The sequence below is a fragment of the Vidua chalybeata genome, chromosome 3 (assembly GCF_026979565.1).
Source record: "Vidua chalybeata isolate OUT-0048 chromosome 3, bVidCha1 merged haplotype, whole genome shotgun sequence".
Classification (NCBI taxonomy): Eukaryota; Metazoa; Chordata; class Aves; order Passeriformes; family Viduidae; genus Vidua; species Vidua chalybeata.
In genome coordinates, this window is record NC_071532.1 from 56,466,361 (window position 1) to 56,486,342 (window position 19,982).

Sequence of the window (19,982 nt, forward strand, 5' to 3'; positions counted from 1 at the left end):
CTGGGGGCATTGTCAGCTGGATGGAGAGCAAGACAAAGTTGGCAAAGTAACAGATTGGCTTGGAAGCTCCTGCAATTAACACACACACTGGTCTCAATATCATGTGTTTGCATTTAATGGCTTTCATGCTGTTTGATTTTAAAGAAGTCATACTGAACTACTGAGCTAGAGCACACCTGGGAGTAGCAGAAAATACTGTAAACATGCTCAGGATGCTTTTCCCCTTCTCCCCAGGCAGCCACTGCCTCCTGCTGACACCACTTCCATAGCCCCTTCCCAGCCACTCCCAAGGTTGGGGCTCTCCCTCTGATGTCAAAGGACTGCTCAGCGCAGGCAGTGCTTCTAGTCTATCTTCATGGCTGCATTACTAAAACTGCATTCATGGCCCCTCATGCAGACCCCAGAGCTGGGGAGTTGCACACAGTCGCAGATCACAGAATATTTCTGTGTCAAAAGGGACCTACCTACAAGTGTTTATCCTGTAGCAGAAGCGAGACATGCTGTGTGAAAGTCGTCACTATTTGAAGTCTCAGATCCGGTTTTCCTGTCCTAAACAGTGACGTTTGTCTATCCACATACCTGTGAATATGCTTAGTCCACCTATTCTTACCAGCATCTTAGGTAAGCAGGAAATATTGACTACCCTGACTGCATAGCCCTGTGGATGTTGCTCCTCTGTGTATTAGGAGAGGTCATTAAAATTTATTTTGTCAGTGTATTTTAATGTTAATCAAGATTCTTATTTCATTTAGACTTTTTTAAAAACTGTTTTGCCCTTCAGACAGCTTAAGGATACAAATTACTTCAGAGTAGCAAACAACACAATACTTACCTATGTTTGATCCATATTTACAAGTAAGGAGGTTTTTTTTCCATAATATGGGCTGCTTACTGCCCACTTTTTCAGGGGATGCGAGCCTGAACATCTCACTCAATAGCACTATAGGATAATAGCAGAGGCAGTTCCAAGAGCACATTTACAAAACAAAAAGGCTGAAATAGGTCAGTGTGATGCTCCATTTGCTTTTCAAATCCTAGATAAAGCGTAAAGAGTTTCAATCCCAAACTGCACAGAGCCAGCCAGAGGCATGAACCAATAGCAACACGAACATGCCACCCCAAAACAAAGGGAGAGCCTTTCTAGTAAGCCCTAACAGAATCCACAGTCATGCATCACTGAGATCTGTTCTGGCTGTTTTTATGTGCATCAGGAATTGGGATTTTTCAGTTTCTAATGGCAAAAGCTAAAAGAGTAAGAGCAAAGGGAAAAGCTAGAGAAGATTCAGAGAGTGCTGATGGGCATAAAGACCAGAGACAATAAACACACAGTAATTAATATGAAAAAGAGCCCATGACACAATTGATCTGAGCTGAGTGACCAGGAAACATGCTGTAAACAAGTAGTATTTAAAGGGGGGGGGGGGGGAATTGTGTAAAAGTAACTCTGCTCTATATTTTTCAAGTAATAGTTACTTAAAACAACTGAAAAAGTGAGCTGCACTCTGCACTGGAGCCCTGAAACACAAAGAAAGAGAAATCTAGAATTACTGGATTAGCACACTTCAGAAACAAGTTTTTAAATACACCTGCTAAAATTTTAATTTTTGCAGTTATAAGGCTCCTGGCTGGCAGTTATAAACCACTCATAAACCAATGAAAAGTGTATTTTGAGCAAGTTGGCAGAAACCAGACAAGGCAGAAAGGTTCAGTGAACGACAAAGAGTTGCCACTTCCTTGGCCAACAGAAATGTATAATCCTGCTCTAAAGAGGGCAGAACAAGACATTTTAACATAGTTCTTAAAACTACAAGATCCTAAAAAGATTAAAGAGATGAATTTAAGATTTCTACACTCAAACAAAGTGCCTGGATAACACAGATATAGAGGGAGCAGGTAGCTTGAATGAGTGCAGCACTGTAAAGAGCTTGAAAGCAGGCAGCCCAGTGGAAGATTGGGCCTATAGGGAAAGCATGCCTGAAGGCTAATTCCATGCCCAAGCGATGACTGTCCTAAGGCTGCCTCTATATCCAGAGCAGAGGAGCTTCTCTAGAGCTCTGATCAGAGCAGTAGCCTTGGCAGGTGCTCTGAATTACCCACTTTCCTAACCAGAGGCCTTTGAGAGTGTCCTCCTAGTCCATAAGGCACCTGCAATAAAAGTTACTGATTTAACTCAGATGCCACTTCTCCATTATAGCTGAAAAAGGATTTGGCAGAACATAGTAAGACACATGGCTTGTTAATAGTACAAACACATAAAATGCAAACATAAGCCCAAACATGGCTGAAAAAAGGACTTCAGCTTCTCAGAAGCATTAGGGAATGTTCTCAAGAGTATCTACCAGGTCAGTTGCTCAGAAGCATATGATGAAAATGGCTGGACTACAAAGAAACCTTAGAGAATAGAAATGAGATCTCAGAGTAACTTTATCAACAATCTTTATGAAAATAGTCTGCTGTTGCTAAAAAAGTTTTGCTAAAAGGCACAGAATTGTCTCAAGTTCTAAGTTTGGTATGATGAGACATGACATGAGTTATTTTCATTTCTCCTTCTGAAGCTTTCAGGCAATTCTCAATGGGCAGCTGAATCTCCTCCATACATATTCCAGCAATAGTTATGTCCACTCAATTCATAATCTAAAGGAATACAGTTTTAGTTCCCAAGCACATCCTGCTGAGCATCTCATTAACACCCTGCCAAGAGCATAAGAGAACAGTAACAGCCTTTCATAGGAAAATTCAGAGTGCATCTGCTGCAGCATGAATTTGTACTGTGTAAAAAAATACTACCTGGAACAGAAAGCAATCCTGTTTGTCGAGGATGAAGTGTGGGAAGTAAATAGGCCAGGTAGAGGGAAGTGTACATCACCTCCACCAGCATAAGGCTGAGTTTTAGTCCATGCTTATTTTCTCAGACCTGGCTGAGGCATGGAACCCCAAACCTTGCCAGCTGAGGGCTCTGAGCACACAAGTGTGTGTTATTTACAATAAAGGCAGAGTGGGGTTATGGTATCTTAAGAGTGTCTGTGACTTACCACAACTGGTCTGCAGTTCACAACTTTTCACAGTTAAAAGCAGATGGACAAAACTCAAATAATCTCAACAATGGCAAAATGTCCGAACACACAAACCAATTTAAACCCCATGCTTGAAGCCATCTATTGTTTACCACAATACTTAAGCTCTAATTTACCCTTCCCGATCTATGAAGTCTGAACATCCTGAAATGCAAAAGACCAATTTCAGACCTCATCATCTCCTGTGTCTCCCTGTGCCATCTGTGAGGCAACACTTGCCCTCTGAATTTTTTTTGTTTTGCTCTGCACAATGTGCATATGTGACCTCATCATCTGCCTTTTTTCTGAACCAGGACCACCCCTTATTCACTTCAGCAGAATACCTCTTCCACATTGCTTGGGACAGGCATCAAGGTTGCATAAAGGTAACTATTCATCTCTCGAACTGCATTCTATAAAATCAGCTAAATAGAACCAAAGCTACAAATCATGAGCATGGTTTGTGTTACTCATCTTTTGTATCGTGTCAAGGTTCAAAAGGAATTGTCTCATGTCTTCCTTCTGTGAACTGCATTTTAATCAAAAGCAGCACAACCTAGGGCACATTAATGAGTAGAAGGAAGAAAACACTATTACTGTAAGAATGGGTTAACAACTTTCTTCCTGGCAGGAAGGAGAGTACTAGTTCAGAATTTTCCACTGACTATTTTACTTTACTTCTTTGTGCTGATTGGTTAATTACACAGTCCCTTCACACTCAAAAATCCTGGAGCTTGTCACCCTGTCACAAAAACACTGCACATGTGGAGAGAACTGCTGCCAGCTGCAAGCTCCAGAGCCTACCACGCAGAGCCCCCAGGCATTATTGACTGTTTTAAACTTGATGACTACAAAACATTTCAGGAATCATCCAGGTGGCTTCATCAGCAGTGCTGGTGCACATGTGCTGTGTGCTGGTTTCCCTCCAGAAAAAGTCATGCTATGGGCTCTGACCAGTCTGAACAGAAAAAGTTCCTGCTACAGAAACAGAAAGCATCCCTACAGCACATCAAACACCTCTGTGGAGAGCCCACAACTCTTGGTGGGTTTTCAAGATACAGGTATTGGCTTTCCAAGTCTTCTACTGTCTGGATCCCAGAAACAACACAGATGTGTGTTTCAGAAATTCCAAACAGACACCAAAAACCCCACTTACATTCCAGGTAGTGGAACCTACTAACAGGCTACTATTAACAGGATTTGTAACTGCTGCAATACATTAATTGACTGAAAATGGACACAGTTCTGGTCAGTTAGCAAACTGGTATTTTTATACATGTTTTCTTCTGGATATGTGAAATCCTGTTGAAAGTTAAAAAACAACAAAATCAGTCACAAAATCAGACAGACACCTAGATACAACTTCCTCTCATTTTGTTTTATTTGGCAAAGTAGCAATTCAGACAGTTCACACAGCATTTATTCAAGCTCTTCAAGTCTTCTGCATTTCAACTTGTCCTTGTCTCCAAGTTTTCACTTCAGAACCATTGCTCCATCATGGAGGAGTTTCCATTTTTGACTCCTAAATGCTACTCCTGGATACTCCTTTCTGTCCTAGTACCTTGACTGTCATCAACTCCTTCAGTGGAATGGGTGCACTATTCCCACCAGCCTTGGTCCCTGAAGCCTTACACCTCCTGAAGGGGTTCTCCCCCAGGAAGCTGTCATCGGGTCTCAGCTTTAACACCACTTCCAAGTCAGGCTAGCTTATTACACTGTGTCCAGAGACAGGAATTTGGATACAGTTGAGCTCGTATCTTTCATTTAACTGATTAAATTAGTGAGAAGATGTAAATAAAGCTGAACTCAAACTGAAAGATACAGTGACCGAAAGGTTGAACGTTAGCATGCATCAGTTAAGATATTTCACTTCAACACCAAGAACTAGAGTCACAGTTGATTGTGGGTTAGTACAAATTTGTCAGACGCAAGTGGATTTTTCTGGATTGTATTTTCTAGAATATGCACTATATTAATTTCTTTATAAGATTAATCTTGTGCATGTGCTCCCAGGCTACAGTCAGATCAGGAGGTGGTACATTAACTTCCAAACATCTAAATAAATTAAGATACTACTATAGTATCTTTCACAGAGGAACAAAATGGGGCGGGCCTTCAAGAGGCAGGTTATTTAAAATGTTCCTTTTCCATATTCAGAGACCTTTGAATTATAACCTTTATGCTTCCAGGGATTAATCCTATCACAAAATTTCTCTTCCACCATAAAAAGTTGTTTTGGGTTTTTTTCCAGTGACACTATGGGTTGTTTTCGTCTATAATCTTTCCTATTTTAAAAAAAAAGAAAGGATAGTAAGCTGTTTACTTTAATTCCTGGTTGCTCAAATATGAGCAAGGTGACTGAAGACACACTTCCCTCCTTTCTTAAAGCAGCCCACTTTACTGTACTGCTTCGTAATTTGCTGTTGATATCTTACAGTACCAAAATAGAAAACTTAGGGCAGAAGAAAAGGTTTATAGCCTTCCAACTACTCTTCTATATGAAAACTGAACAAATGCATTTATTTGTACTTTGGAGTCCAGAATTCTTTCCGATGCATTCCTTTTACAGCAATTTAGTATTCACTTTCTAAAAAGCTAGAATTTTCCCTGGGTGTCCACAGATATAAAAATGAGAACATTAATACAGCAAATGGCTTTTCCAAAAACAACTTTTTCTTAGAACCAAAGGGGGTTTTGGCTTTTAATAAAGAACCTAGCAATCCATATCTCAGACTACCTACCCATCCTAATCTTCCACACAAGCACAAAACCCCCTTTTGCTTTTAACTTTATTTGGCAAAGCAGCATTGCATAAATTGTTCAGTGATTGGAACACACCTCATCTCACAGTTACAGAGTTAGCTCCATGTGTATCACACCAGCACTCAGCTATAAACCACAACAGAATTTCAATATTACATTAATCAATTTTAGAACGAAAGGGAAAACTATGTCTGTTATGTCCAGCTTGAACAGCAATGTTTGATAAGAGTGGCCACCTACCTCTGATGTCTTGAAATTTAATATATACAAATGCCTGGCTTTAAGGTAAAAAAGCAGCTGATTGTATCTACTACATGCTAGTCTATGACACCATGTCAAAAGCTTAGGAAGGAAGATCATCTCCTTTTAGTAGCATCTAGCAGACGTTGGAACACAGAAAACCTGGTATTACCTACGTAGTGTCATAAGGTGCACAGAAGCAGTTTTACCAAGGGACACAGGAGCCGAGAGAAGTGAGTGTTCAAGTTCCCCCATCAAAATCAGAGTTCACAAGCTATAGGTCTTTATCTGCAGTTTTGCAGAAATTCACTTTGAACAGATGAAAGTGAAATAAAGGCATGTTAAATAAAACAGTGCCCACATAAAACTTTCCACCATTTCTTTATCAGATTTGCCTTGAGCATCTAAAAAAATAAAACAAACAACACGCTTTTCCATGCTGATAACAACAGTATAACGAAGTCCAAAACAAGCTGCAATGCTGTTGGTTTTCAAAAAGCTTTTAGAACTGGAGATGAGCAGTCCACTGTAACACTATGTTTGGGTCAAGATGATGTAGCTTTTACAATTCATCCCTGTAGAAAGAAAACACATGCAGTTATGTTTCTTCTCCCCTTGGAAATGGTATTTGAAAAGTTTTGATATTGAAACAGGTTATATTTAAGTGCTCACGGACATCAGCAAAACTTCTTCAAGCATTTGAGAAAAGAAACAAACACCAAAGGAAAGGCAACAGCAATCCCATATCATCTCATACTACTATGTGACTTATTGTGAAATATGGGTCCCTCTATTTTACATTTAATGGATCACTTGCTTTAAGGAAACCCCTCCACACTGCACAGCTAGTAACACAGCTACCTGCCATCCGAATTCTGCTGGCTACGCACTGGCAAGCAACTGAGCCAACTTACTAGACAGAGTATTGGCAAAACCCATCCTCTGTAGCTGCCAAAAAGGCAAGTTTAGCTTCAGCTGCAGTCTCTCAAGAAAGTGGGAACAGTGTCTTGCATCCCTGTTCTGCAGTTTGTACCACTTAGTTTATTTATTTCTCAGAGAACTCAATTAGCTCCTGAAGGAGCTATGATAATTCAGGAGTAGGTTATGGAAGGGTTGGGGGCAGTGTGTGCGTATGTGTGTATGTGTGTGTGTGTGAGCTAAAAGGAGATCTAGTTAGGAGAAAGGATGCATCAACAAGTCTCTCTAAATGACTGAAAGGAATCTAGAAAATGCAGAGGTTTTTTTCCTGTAGGACATTTAAAACACATTGAAACAAGAAAGCCATAGAACCTATATTCCAACTATAAAGTTATCATATAGTAGTGATTTGTTTAAGTATTTCTGAAGCATTAATTTTAATGCAAAACACCCATCAAATCTGAAAGCTGTGCACTGTGCCACTCTGAGCAATGGGAAACTCAAAGAGACGTGTTTTGCCTCTTTTTTTTTTTTTTTGACAAGGCACAAGCAATCTATAAATTCAGAATGAATTTGCTGCAATTTTTCTTTTAGTAGGTGTATCAGCCTCATTAGCCAAAGCAAACAGTGTCTGAATTAGAAAAAAACTCAGTAATAATGTGATTGCTGGCTCAATACACAATAGTATTTCCAGCTATCATGCAAACTAACCCACAAAAATATAGTTCTACATGCACACATACAAAACCTTTAAGTTCCAAAGACATTATTATGCTCCAGGAATCATATAGCATGGAATGACAGCATGCAAAACATTTTAAAAGCAACTGAAAAGGCTGTAGAAACTAGTGCTTAAATAACTAGTTTTCTATCTAATGCAGTTGGGATGCAAATGTTGTGATTTGTAAGTGATAAATATTTGCATTCTTTGCACTTTGCACTGCCTCCTAATAGTAAAGTACTAATCACAGAGTTTTACAGCACTGCAGTAATTACACACAGCAGAAAAAAAGCAGGAGGCAGAAGAACACATCTTGGCAGGGATAAAGAAAAATCTGTTTATAGCTAAAGGTTTGGAAGCTCTCCATATTTGTCTGTCTCACAGAATGGGTATTTGCTTATTTTAAACAGATAAAAAGAAATGAACATCTGATACCCAGTTTAAAATGCAGTGCCAGTGAATTCAGGACAAGTGCTTCATTCATCCCTAACACTTCCAGGAGCTGCATCATCAGTTAATTTTTACAACTTCAAGAAGTGTTTGTAAGTAATGACTACTGCTGTTGCTGGCTTAGTCTCATATGCCTAATTGTGGGTGTGATTTTTATCCTGATTCCTACCACACATTCACAGCTTTATAAAACCCTGGTCTTTTACTGTGACAAGCAATTCATAATCCTTCAAACCCAAGGCAGATCCTCAAGAAACTGTAAGCCTAAGAAACATTCTGTATTTACTCTGAAACTATTAAAACACAATAATTTTACCCAGCCGCAGATGTTAGCAAGGCTTTTGCATAATGTTGCTAATGCACTTAAAAGTATTTAAAGTATGGGTTTGTTTTTTTCTTCTCCAACATGCTATTTCTACTTAAAACATATAAGTATTATATAAATATATCATTTAAGGTAAATTATATTAGCATGGCAATGTTTTAATTGTTGGTATTTTTTGTTGCTTTAACATATTCCTGACCACTAAATCCTATATGTGACATTCAAAAGAAGGATTTTCATATTTTATTTTTTAGAACATTTACTGTATTAAGGGGATCAGCTTTCCTCAAGAGGTTTTTTCACTTGCTCTTCACTACTCCTTAATCTAACAACAGCATGCCAGCCCAAACCAATCCACTATAGACATGTTGAAATTATACAACATTTATTTTCTAGAGACAGAAGTTGAATTTATATGTGCACTATTATGTATTAGAAAGTTCCAGAAAAGTCTCAGATCACCCGATAGGTAACAGTTGTCAGCTTTCTGCCTAATGTAGCACAGCTTGCAGACATAAATACATACTGCAAACCAGCATCAGCTGACCTGAGCTGATCCTGTATGGATTGGAAGCTGCCAACTTATGAAACCCACCAGATTTCAGCGACTGGTAAGAATCAGGATACTTTATCCTGTCCTCCCAGTGGTATAACAAAATCTATCCTGCTACAAACTTAAAAGGAGACTCAAAAGACTGCTCTTTCCTTGTTAAAACTATCCTGTTGTCCTCTAGAGCCACAGGAAAGATCTAGTAATTTGCATCCTTTCTGGCCATGGCTATTTACTGTGACTCTTACACAACTCACGTAACTTCTCTCCACTTTCATATATGCACTCCTTCCAATCTGCTTACCAGCTCCTGCTTAGCAAGCGATATATATATTTAGGGTTTAAGTCACCACAGTAGTCCTTCTCAGGCTTTTGTAATTTCAGCAAGAGAATCATTCATCTATCAACTGAGGCATCAAAGCAATTTTGTAAACTCAAGTTAAAGCAAATTTCAGAAGTCATTAGCTCAAAATTACTATTCTTGAAAAAAATGTAAGAAAGTTTGCAAAATTTTCGCTTACTACTAGGGAAAACATATACATGAATATTCTACACTTCCCATTATGAAATTCCAAAAAAAACAAGAAACATTCTCAGAAAAAAATCTAATACGCAGCTTTTCAGGTAAATTACAAACTATAAAGAATCAGTAATCTTATCAACAATAAGTTTGGGATACAAATAAGTCATGCAGCTTTGTGATCCCTCACCACCTCTTTAGTAGAAGGGATTCAAATTCAATATTTAAACAAACATTTATAAATCTAGCTGAAGTCTGTATCTCATTCTTTTAGGTCCACTTCAATTTTCTTGTCATTAGGCAGCATTTGACTTTCCCTTCTCAATACGTCATTCATCTATGAAAAACATGGTGTCATTACTGAAAGCGAAACTCAGAGTGTAGCCTTTTACGAATTAGAAATACAGCATCTACTCAATGTTTCAGCAGCCCATTATTTCTCACTTTATAACTTTAAAGATGCAATATTTAGACTTGCAGCATTTTAATCTGGAAAGGTGCTATTATATTTATTATTTGCTATGATCAATCATAAAATTGAGAATAAATTGAAATGATAAAGGAATTTTTTCTGTAATCTACTATATCAGATATATGACATGCACTTTTACATCATTGTATTTGGTTTGCCTGGCAAAGTTTTGGTAATAGTGGGGGGAGAGTGTGCTGCAGGGGTGGCTTCTGTGAGAAGCTGCCAGAAGCTTCCTCCATGTTCCACAGAGCCAATACCAGCTGGCTCCTAGCTGGACCCTCACTGGCCAACACTAAGCCAGTCAGGAATGGAAGCAACACCTCTGTGGTAACACATTCAAGGAAGAAAAAGTTATTGTACAGAGAAAAGTGGGGTGAGAACATATGAGAGGAACAGCCCTGCAGACACCCAGATCAGGGGAGGAGGGGCAGGAGGTGCTCCAGGTACTAGAGCTGAGACTCCACTGCAGCCCCTGGTGCAGACCATGGTGAAGCAGCTGTGCCCCTGCAGCCCATGGAGGATCACAGGGAGGCAGAGATCCACCTGCAGCCCCTGGAGGAGTCCATGCTGGAGCAGTGTCTGAGAGGACACTGTGACCCTGTGGGAAACATGCTGGAGCAGGCTCCAGGCAGGGGCCTGCAGACCCATGAAGAGAGGAGCCCACAATGGAGCAGGTTTCCTGGTAGGACTTGTCACCCTGTGGGGAACCTACACTGCATCCCAAGAACAGTGACCCACCTTGGAGCAGTTCATGAAAAACTGTAGCCCATAGGAAAGACTCATGTTGGAGAAGTTCATGAAGGATTGTGTCCTGTGGGAGGGACCCCACAGTGGAGCAGAGGAAGGACTCCTCTCCCTGAGGACCAGCAGGAAGAACATATGATTAACTGACTGTAAACCCCATTCCTTGCCTCCTTGCACTGCTAGGGGGCAGGACGTAGAGCTAGGAAGGAGGGACAAGGGGTGCAGGAAAGATGTTTTTAAGGTTTGTTTTACCTTTCATTATCTGCATTGATTTTGCTTGGCAAAAATTTCAATTAATATCCCCAAGTCAAGTCTGTTGTACCCATGGTGGTAACTGGTGAGTGATCTCTGCCTGTCCTTAACTCACCAGCCTTCCGTTGTATTCTCTCTCCTCTGTCCAGTTGTGGAGGGAGCAGCTTTGGTGAACACCTGGCATTCAGTAAGGGTCAAACCACCCTGATACATAATACATAATTCTTAAATTTAAACTAAAATATTTTATGCAGAGATTCTTTTTGCCAAAGTAAAATAAAAACTTAAACCATAATCATTACTCTGCATGGCCTGAGGAATTCCAGCAAACAATACCTGCTAATTTCAAACTAAATTGGTCAACTAGCTCATTAAGGGCACTTGAAACATTGAATAAGAGTTTCTAAGCAGCAACATATTAAAAGGTATCCTAATAAATACATTTTCCAAAAGGGTGTTAGTCATGGTTTTTGTACAGATAAGTGGGATACAGTAACAGCCCCAGTTTAGTCACTGAAGTTTTTCTTCAGAAAGGTCATACTGTCATTATAATTTTGTATTTTATCAGCAAATATGAATTTAGCATGACATATAAAAATCATTTCTACTAATACAATATGTAAGACAAAAGTAGTTGTTAACATTTTTAAACAGCTGCCTGTCTGGAAATCAAATCTGAAATGCAACAGAGACTCATTGCTGTTATTTACATTGTTATTCTCTTATGCCTCTGTATGAGCAGTAGTGTGGCCAGCAGGACAAGGTATCCCCTGAAAGTGTTTAAAAGAGGTCTTGAAGCGGCCCTTAGGAACATGGTTTAGAGTGGACTTGGCAGCACTAGGTTAACAGTCAGACTCAATGACCTTAAACGTGTTTTCTATCCTAAATAATACCATGATTCTGTGACACTTAAAATTGTCTTTCCATATAAGTAGTAAATGAAGTAATAAGTTTTATTTCACAGAGAAATAAAACCAGAGAGATCCTAATTTATACAAGATGTGCCAATAAGGCAGCCATCAAGCCATGTTCCCAACTGTGCAACACAAGAGGCCCTCTCTCCATCCTATTTTTCAGTAAAAAAACCCAAAGCAATTGAAGTTTTATGTGAAAGGATACCCTTATCAGTATAATCACATAACTGGGCATAGATCGCTGGATCTCTGGCACACTGCATTGTTTTGTTTTATACCAGAGATAGGGTTCCTGTGTATATTCTACTTCTAAATGTCCCAGTGAGTCTTATCTGAGAGGATTCCCACTAATATTGGGAGCTTAAAAAAATACTACTGCAACTGAACCAAAACTACAAAGTCATGGCCTAAATCTAAAGAAATTTAACAGTATTCACAAGTAAGATGCTTTATTTAGCAATGTACTGAAATCCAAGGAATCTTTTCCTTCCAGCTAGTCCAGACTTCCTTTCTCTGTAAGTTCCAGTTTTACATAGGCAAGCATGATACAAAATACCTGAAGATGGGGGTTGACTTCAAACACCACTTAAGAGTGTTGTGCTGCTTTGCAAAAGCACCTTACAGCCCCATTAAAGAACATTCCAAAATGTGAATGGCTCAGCAAAAATTAAACAGCTTCTTTCCTGCCAACTGGAGGGTCTGCTACCCTAGGAAATTGCTGCTGGCCTATCATTCTGTGTCCCTATGTATTCTGTGAAGGGACACCCGTTCTTCATTCAATGTGATGAAAGAGTTACCTGCATTAGGAATGAAATCACATAATGTAAACTAAAATAATGACAAAGTAAACACATAGAATTGAGCTAATCTTAAAATGATTATTGTTTAATGAATTTGAGATTTACAGCAACTAGTCTCCCGTACACTACAGATTTTTATTACAGAAACTCTTAAGAGATGCTTTTTCAGAGGAGTCTCTAACTGAACTCTGCTCACTGATCTTGACCAATTTAGAAAAGAAAAACTGAAATCTAGGAAGTGAAGAAAAAACACCTCTTTCATCTTTGATGCTAGCACAGATAGCAAATGCTGACCTATAATTAGGAATTTCCTTAGCAGCAGCTGCCTGACCATACACTTCATAGCCACCAACAAGGAAAAACAAAAAAAAAAAAAAAGATGTGACCTCCCGTAAGGTCAGCAGTACACTGACAGTTATCCTAGAAAATGAAATGGGAATTTTCTTCATATCACAAAAAGGACAAATAAAGAAATAGCAAATGTTACAAGAACTAGACTTCTGAGATTTTCTTTAACAGAGTATTCCAAGACTGAACGAAATTTAAATGTGTATAGCAAGATACAGCCTCTATGCCATTGCAGATGAAGCCTTCAGGCTAAGCACTTACATTTTCTGGTAACACCACTGTAAATTTTTAAATTAAAAATAAATAAATAAAATCAAGAACTGTTTCAGAAAAGCACAGAAAATGGCACGAATTTCTAGGGAAAATAACCCTACAGTATGCATGACTGAAGAAGACCCAAAGACAAGCTATTAGCTCTTCCCAAGCTGGCAGACAACATGAAATACCAAACTGCACAGAATAGATGCAAAAAACTCAGAATTCTAGTCCTTAACACAGTACCCTACCTTCACTTGTAGTAAGGGATAAATACCATCATACGAGAAACCCTTATTAAAGTGTTTAATGAACACACGTTGCTATCCTTTTTTGGGATACCAAAAAAATCCCAATTGCTACTATAATCAGATCAGGTGGAAATAGAGAAAAATCTATGAAAACTCTCTGAGAGAAGGAAGGCTTAAGAAGACGACTACTCTTTTTTAGAGCAAGTGAAGCACGGACTCCAAACTTAAATAAAACATTTGCCAGAGGAGGAAACTGACCACAAAGGAAAGCTTCCAAAGCCTTACAAGAGGCAGGAAACCCCTGAGTACCACAATGAGGGAATACTGGCAATATTCGAGGCCAAAGCATTCGTTTGCATAACAAATACAAAACATTTGAATAACAAACATGCTTCATAAGCTTTGAATTAAGCAGTATCTCACTGAAGTTGTTTTAAGAATAATTTGTACGTGGTGGCTATATAGTAATCCAAGAAACACTGAAATGAGGTTTCACTAAGCAACAGTATGCAAACTGCTTTATTTGTACTTTTTATGAGTATTTTGATAGGTAGACTAAGTATTCATGTATTCAAATCACAAGCTATACTCCAAAATATCAAGGGGGAAAAAAGCCAAAAATCTAAATTTAGGTTATAAAGCTCAAGAGTTGTTTTCAGAGCTCAATGCGCATCTCTGCACTTCACTAATGCCAATAATACATTCACAAGCACTTTCTGCCAGGAAGCAAAACAGTACTGCTGCTTTGTTCATTCACATACTAATGCCTAGCATGGCTTAAGCTGACAGCTGCATTAAGTCTATTTATTTATTCATTTATTACTGGCTGTTCAATTCAGCACACTGGAAGGTTTCCTACTTCTAGAAAGGCCTTTAGAGTTTGCTGTATTGGCAAACACAAATACTGCCACATCAGAGACAATTACAGACTTCTAATAACATGTCTGAGAAAATTTTCTAAACACTGCTCAACTACATTTATACTTTAGGGAAGAAGGAACTATCTTCTCTACTTTTTTCTACTTGAAGGCTAAAGGAAAAGCACTCGCAAGATCATCAACATTTTCCACAAAGGATTTTGCAAAGATTTTTCTTCATTTGTAGTGTTTCAGAAAAATAAAAAATGAACACCCAGTTACTACTAACTCAAAGGACAAAACAGTATTTATTAAGTAAAATTTTACACTTCACCCTAATTATTGGGTAAAATAGTTATAAAAAGTTCATTAAAAGTGAAGTTTAACCTTAGAAAATACTGTGTTTAAAACTACAAATAAGAATCTTCAAAACACCAAAGACTAAAGAAAACATGTCCAAAAAAGACAAAGTGCAACCCATGCAATATTTTTCTTTTGCTTTTAATTTAACTCAAACTTAGCATAACCTCCCTTGAGTGATGTAGTAATGCAGACTGCGTCACTTTTCATGGTATGGAGGAGCAGAAAGCAATGACAGCAGCAAAGGCAGGCCTTGCAGTCTATCTGCTTAAAATTCACACCCTTTCACCTTGCATGTGTGTGGAAGAAGTAAGTGGAACAGAAAATCACTTCCACCTGGACCACTGCTTCTCTTTATCTGTTAAAGGCACATATATCACTCCCATCAGAGGCTTCATTTTGACACTGCCATCTTCTAGTTTGTCATACTGTTCGAGCATCTGGTTTCCCCCAGCAGGGCCAACTGGTAATATCAATCTTCCGCCAGGTTTTAACTGGTCTATAAGCTAGAACACAACACAGAAATTAGAATGTAACCAGCCACTTCAGAGAAGCTGGATCCAAAGTTTGTTACAGTAGATTAATAGCTTTGCCATTATGTATCTATCTATTTTTATGCAGTAGATAACTACTTTCATTAGGAAAAATAAAAAGTGCATTGAAAATGAGAGTATTACAGCAACATGGTACAAGAACTGGTATTACAGTAAAATAATTTAATTAATTAGGTAGGTTGCAGTTGTGTTTTCTATATATGTGAGGAAAACATGTAAACCACAAATTATTTTTAAGCAGATTCAATCTTTTGAAAATGTTTAATTGTTCAATAGTTATTGTGCATCAGTACAGGCCCATTGTCAAAAATTCTGGGGGTAACTGATCTCCCCTTAAGCCCTCAGAATAAGATTTGAGATTGGTGACCTTCATTATTTCTTTACCTGGAAAAATTTTATCTACAACACACTGCCCAACAGCTCCTCTTTCATTTTGTGAATGGAACAGCCTTTTATGAAACTAGCCTAAAATAAATGAATATTACTAAGATAAGTGACATGTAAACACAGTATGTGAGAAAAGCTTGCATTTTTTCCATAGTTAAAGGAAGCTGATCACAGTAGTCTCAAGGAAAATTTCATACTTCCCAGATGTCATGAAAAAAAACACTTAATCCCTGTTACTAACAAAAGTTACAATTAAGAACTGTTTCATTCACAAATAAGCTTTCAATTACTTTTTTAGTTGTCATCTGTCAAAATTTTGCTGGGAACACCCTCCCACACACCCCCACCAAAAAAAAAAAAAAACCAAACCAACAAAAAAACTCAAACAACAAAACCCAAACAAATAAATCCCCCTCAAAAAAAAAAAAAACCCTAAAAACATAACCTACTTTAAAAAAATGAAGCAAAAAACCCCCCCACCACTGGTCATTGTTTGAAAATGTCCAATCTGTCTATAACATCTCAAAGCCCAGTCTTTCACTATCCCTCACTAAGATTTAAAAACCTTAACTGGCATCTAGCATATAAAAATAATGCTATGTATTACCATCATGTGCCTGATGAAAGGAAGAGAAAAAAAAATCTTTTCTGTAAAAATGGACTATATGTATGCATACTCTAAAAGTCCAGTTACTCTTCAGCTTCTCTAGTAAGAACTGCCCTGTATCCATTCTGAAAGCTACAAACAAATGGCACAGTTTGTACTTCCACCTGAGCATTTTACTTTCAACAGACTCAGTGCTTTGGAACTTGGGAAACACACTTAAATTGAAGTGTTGGTAAAATTGAATTATCTTATTAAATAAAATTCTCCAGTTCATTGTTGTAATAGAGGGTTGCACACATGTCATTTTAAAATATGTTTATTTAGAGCAGAGTTATTAGAACATACAGCTTTATCAAACCAACAGGAAGACCAATTGTAACAGAGACAAAAACCCCACACCATATAGTAATACCACACTGTCCACTGATACTCCCAGCAGTGCAAGCTACCAAGTATTTTACATTCAGATGTATGCAAAGCATTCTCTACAGCTAAGATATTACAGAAACACACACACAGAACATAAAGGCTTACTGCTTGGGGCACAACCGGGGCTGCAGCTCCAACATGAATTGCATCATAGGGAGCTTCTTCTGCATATCCCATACGTCCATCTCCCACTGCAAGAAAACACTATCTTTTAAAACATTTTAAAAAGGACTGGAGAAAACAGCTGGTTTTCCATATCGACACATAAAAAATTAACACAACAGAACACCCTTATATGTGCATACACATGCTTACAGAATATACTAAATACTATAGAAGCATCTGAAATTAAAGCCTCGCAAGGACCTTCTGCATTCATGCTCTTTAGGAGAGCACATTTCCTCAGAAGCTGAGAAGCCTTTTAGAGGTCAGTGACATAAATACTCATATTATGAATTCTGACCAGCACAAGCTCCAACCAAGGGCCACAAGCAAAAGCTGCCAAGCAAGAAGTACCAGTGCTTCAAGAGAACTCATCCCTATCGATCACCATTTCCACTAAGTCAGATGGCAACAGAGATCATCAGTAATGAAAGTTCCAGTATTTCCAGGGTGTAATCCCTCTGACTGCCAAAGTGGGTTCTACTGGAACAACCACCTCAGTGCAGTCAAGTATATAATTTATATCTTAGTAGCACTGTACAACTCTTCTAAAGCAGCAGCAATGATGTGTTACTGAACCAAGCTGCTGTTCCATCAGAGATGGCAATGGAGAAAGACTTCTTTAGCTTATTCATCCAGATACTGCTAAAAATCATGTAATTTACACAAGGAGGCAGATCCTCATTCCCCAGGGTGCACAGCAGGCATTAGAAGCAGCCATCTCCAGTATTGCTGGCAAAAGATATGATTGCCAAGTTGAAGAAGCCACTGTGAAAGAAACTGCTGTCACTTCTAAAGGAGAACACATGTACTCTGAGACATAAAGGTCCCTAGTGCACTCTCCAGAGAAGTTGGAATGTGACTTCTGCACATCTTATCACTTTACTGAGAGCAGTAAACCAGACCCAAAAACAACTAATCCCTTTGCTCTCAGAATCAATAGCTAACATCTTCAAAAACAGCACACACTCAACCAAAGGGGGGAAAAAAAAAAATCACACTCCTTCATATGCATCACGCACTGCATGGCTCTTCCCTTTTAAATTCCACTAAAATTCTTATAGTTACAGAAGAAATATATCCACCCACCATGGCAACACAGTTTTAGATATCCAGAACATTTAAAAAATAGTTAAGTTTGCATTCATATATTCAATGTCCTTCAAATTACTATATTATTCAATGTCCAAGGGGAAAGAGAAGCCCAAATTTTCAGCTTGTGTTTAAATCCTGAATAATGTCACCTATACTACTCATATCTCCAGTTACGTGCAGCCTGTTAGTGAAGAAATTGTGGTGGTGGGTGGCAGGTGGTGATGAGGAAAAAATGTCTGGACATTTTGATATAAAAGGATTCTTGCTTATAAATCTAAACCTGATCTGCTGATCACAGTACCCAAGCCTTCAGTGCTTCTATGCAGACCTGTTTCACATGAGTTGTAGCATGAGCACAGCAACAGAAGAAAATTACTTCCCTCAGTCATTTAGAATCCCTCATCCCCCCTGGCTATGGCTGCATCAGCAAATAGTGCAGTACAATAGAAGCAGATCTGTACAGCAAAAGTTTTTGCTGAGAACCTGGCATCCATGCAACATATACATTTCAGGATAATCGCTGCAGTCTAGATCTAAGTCTTATTGTCTTAATATGCACATATCAAACATATTTGGCTGCTTCTTGGAACACATAATCTTGTCTAGTTTCATCCAAAAGGAATCAAATATTGTGCTTTCCCAGAGTACTCTCATGTGAGCCAAAGAGTGGTAAGTAGAAGCACTTGAGAGATTCACCTCACTTCCTCCTGATATTAAGAGGAAACAAAATAAAAATAAAGTTTAAAAAAATTAAAAAAAGAAAAAGATCCACAAACTAACAAAAGACATGTTAGTCCAAGTATACCTCTTCCCAGCTTCTCAATGCAGTTGTAATGAGACACCCCAAAATAATTTTGGTGTTCCTGAAATGCAGTTATGGTATATGTGAGATATGACAAAGCAGAGTAGAATGGCTGAAGCACACTGTGAAAAGCCAGCAACTGACACACTTGGTCTTATTTCATAAAGCTCCCATCATCACTTAACTGGTTTTCACAACTTTTTTGTTTGTGTATTTGGGATGGGGGGTTTTGGGTGGGATTTTCTGTTGCTGTCTTTTTGTTTTAAATTAACAGCTGTCTGGATTCTTGCTCCACATCAAAGAGTTCCCAGGAATCCAACACAGTTGAAACATTCTTCTCCACCTAATTCATAGAAGTATTACTTGTCCATCTGTACTTTTTTGAAATGTACCTCACAACAAAACTATCCACAAGTCTCTTAGTCACCCTGCTATATAGTCAAAAATAATGAAGATAATTATGTTTACTTAGAATTCTACACTTGCAAGACCACCACAACTTGCAAGAGTTTGTTTCAGGAATGACCAGAAGCATAAGTCGAAATTGCTTTTGTACAGCATCAATGGAAATTATTCCCTCAATCCTCCTCTACAGCCCTGGCAGCCTAACTTCTTTTCCAAGAAGTTCTGAGACATAAGTGTTCTCAGTGAGATACATTGCATTTTATACATGTGTACGTGTTGATAAACTTATTTAAAAAACATTTAGAAAAGTCCCTCATTTACAAGAGAAGACCAAGAATCAAAATGGTAATTAAGCTGAGCCAAACATCACATAATAATAATTTTTCCAAGTGTTCTTGTAAGAAGCCTCAAAAAATTTCCAGACCTTCAACTTCTTTTTCAAACATAGTGAATAGAATGACACTTTCCTCTTGCCAGCCTTGCATCTTCTAAGAAAAACAAACATTAACCAAACAAAAAATCCCAAACAAACAAAAAAAACAAACAAAAAACCAAATCCTTTTTTTTTTTAGTAAAAAACATTATTTAAAATAATTCACTGTGCTTTTATCATTTGGGCATTATTTCCACTCAGTAACTCTAATTGAATTAAAGTACTTTGGTGTCAATCAATTCCCTACCATCCAACTACTGTCAATTTTAAAAACAAGTGAAATAAACATCAGTGGTGCATGCTGCCAATCTAGCA

The 19,982-nt window shown here is 38.2% G+C and overlaps 1 protein-coding gene across 3 annotated transcripts in view; it reads right to left on the minus strand.

Annotated features, from left to right (window-relative positions):
* Nucleotides 1-4,410: 4,410 nt before the first annotated feature.
* Nucleotides 4,411-19,982, minus strand: part of PCMT1 (protein-L-isoaspartate (D-aspartate) O-methyltransferase) — a 35,476-nt gene continuing 19,904 nt past the window's right edge. For 2 of the 3 annotated variants that reach the window (XM_053937334.1, XM_053937331.1), the window contains exons 6-8: nucleotides 16,876-16,961; nucleotides 15,130-15,299; nucleotides 4,411-6,631 (exon numbers count right to left, since the gene is read on the minus strand). In XM_053937334.1, the coding sequence (XP_053793309.1) occupies nucleotides 6,619-6,631; nucleotides 15,130-15,299; nucleotides 16,876-16,961 (269 nt within the window). In that variant the 3' untranslated portion in view covers nucleotides 4,411-6,618. Of the gene's footprint in view, nucleotides 6,632-15,082; nucleotides 15,300-16,875; nucleotides 16,962-19,982 lie in introns of all 3 variants that reach the window. The other variant, XM_053937333.1, reaches the window with a different exon arrangement.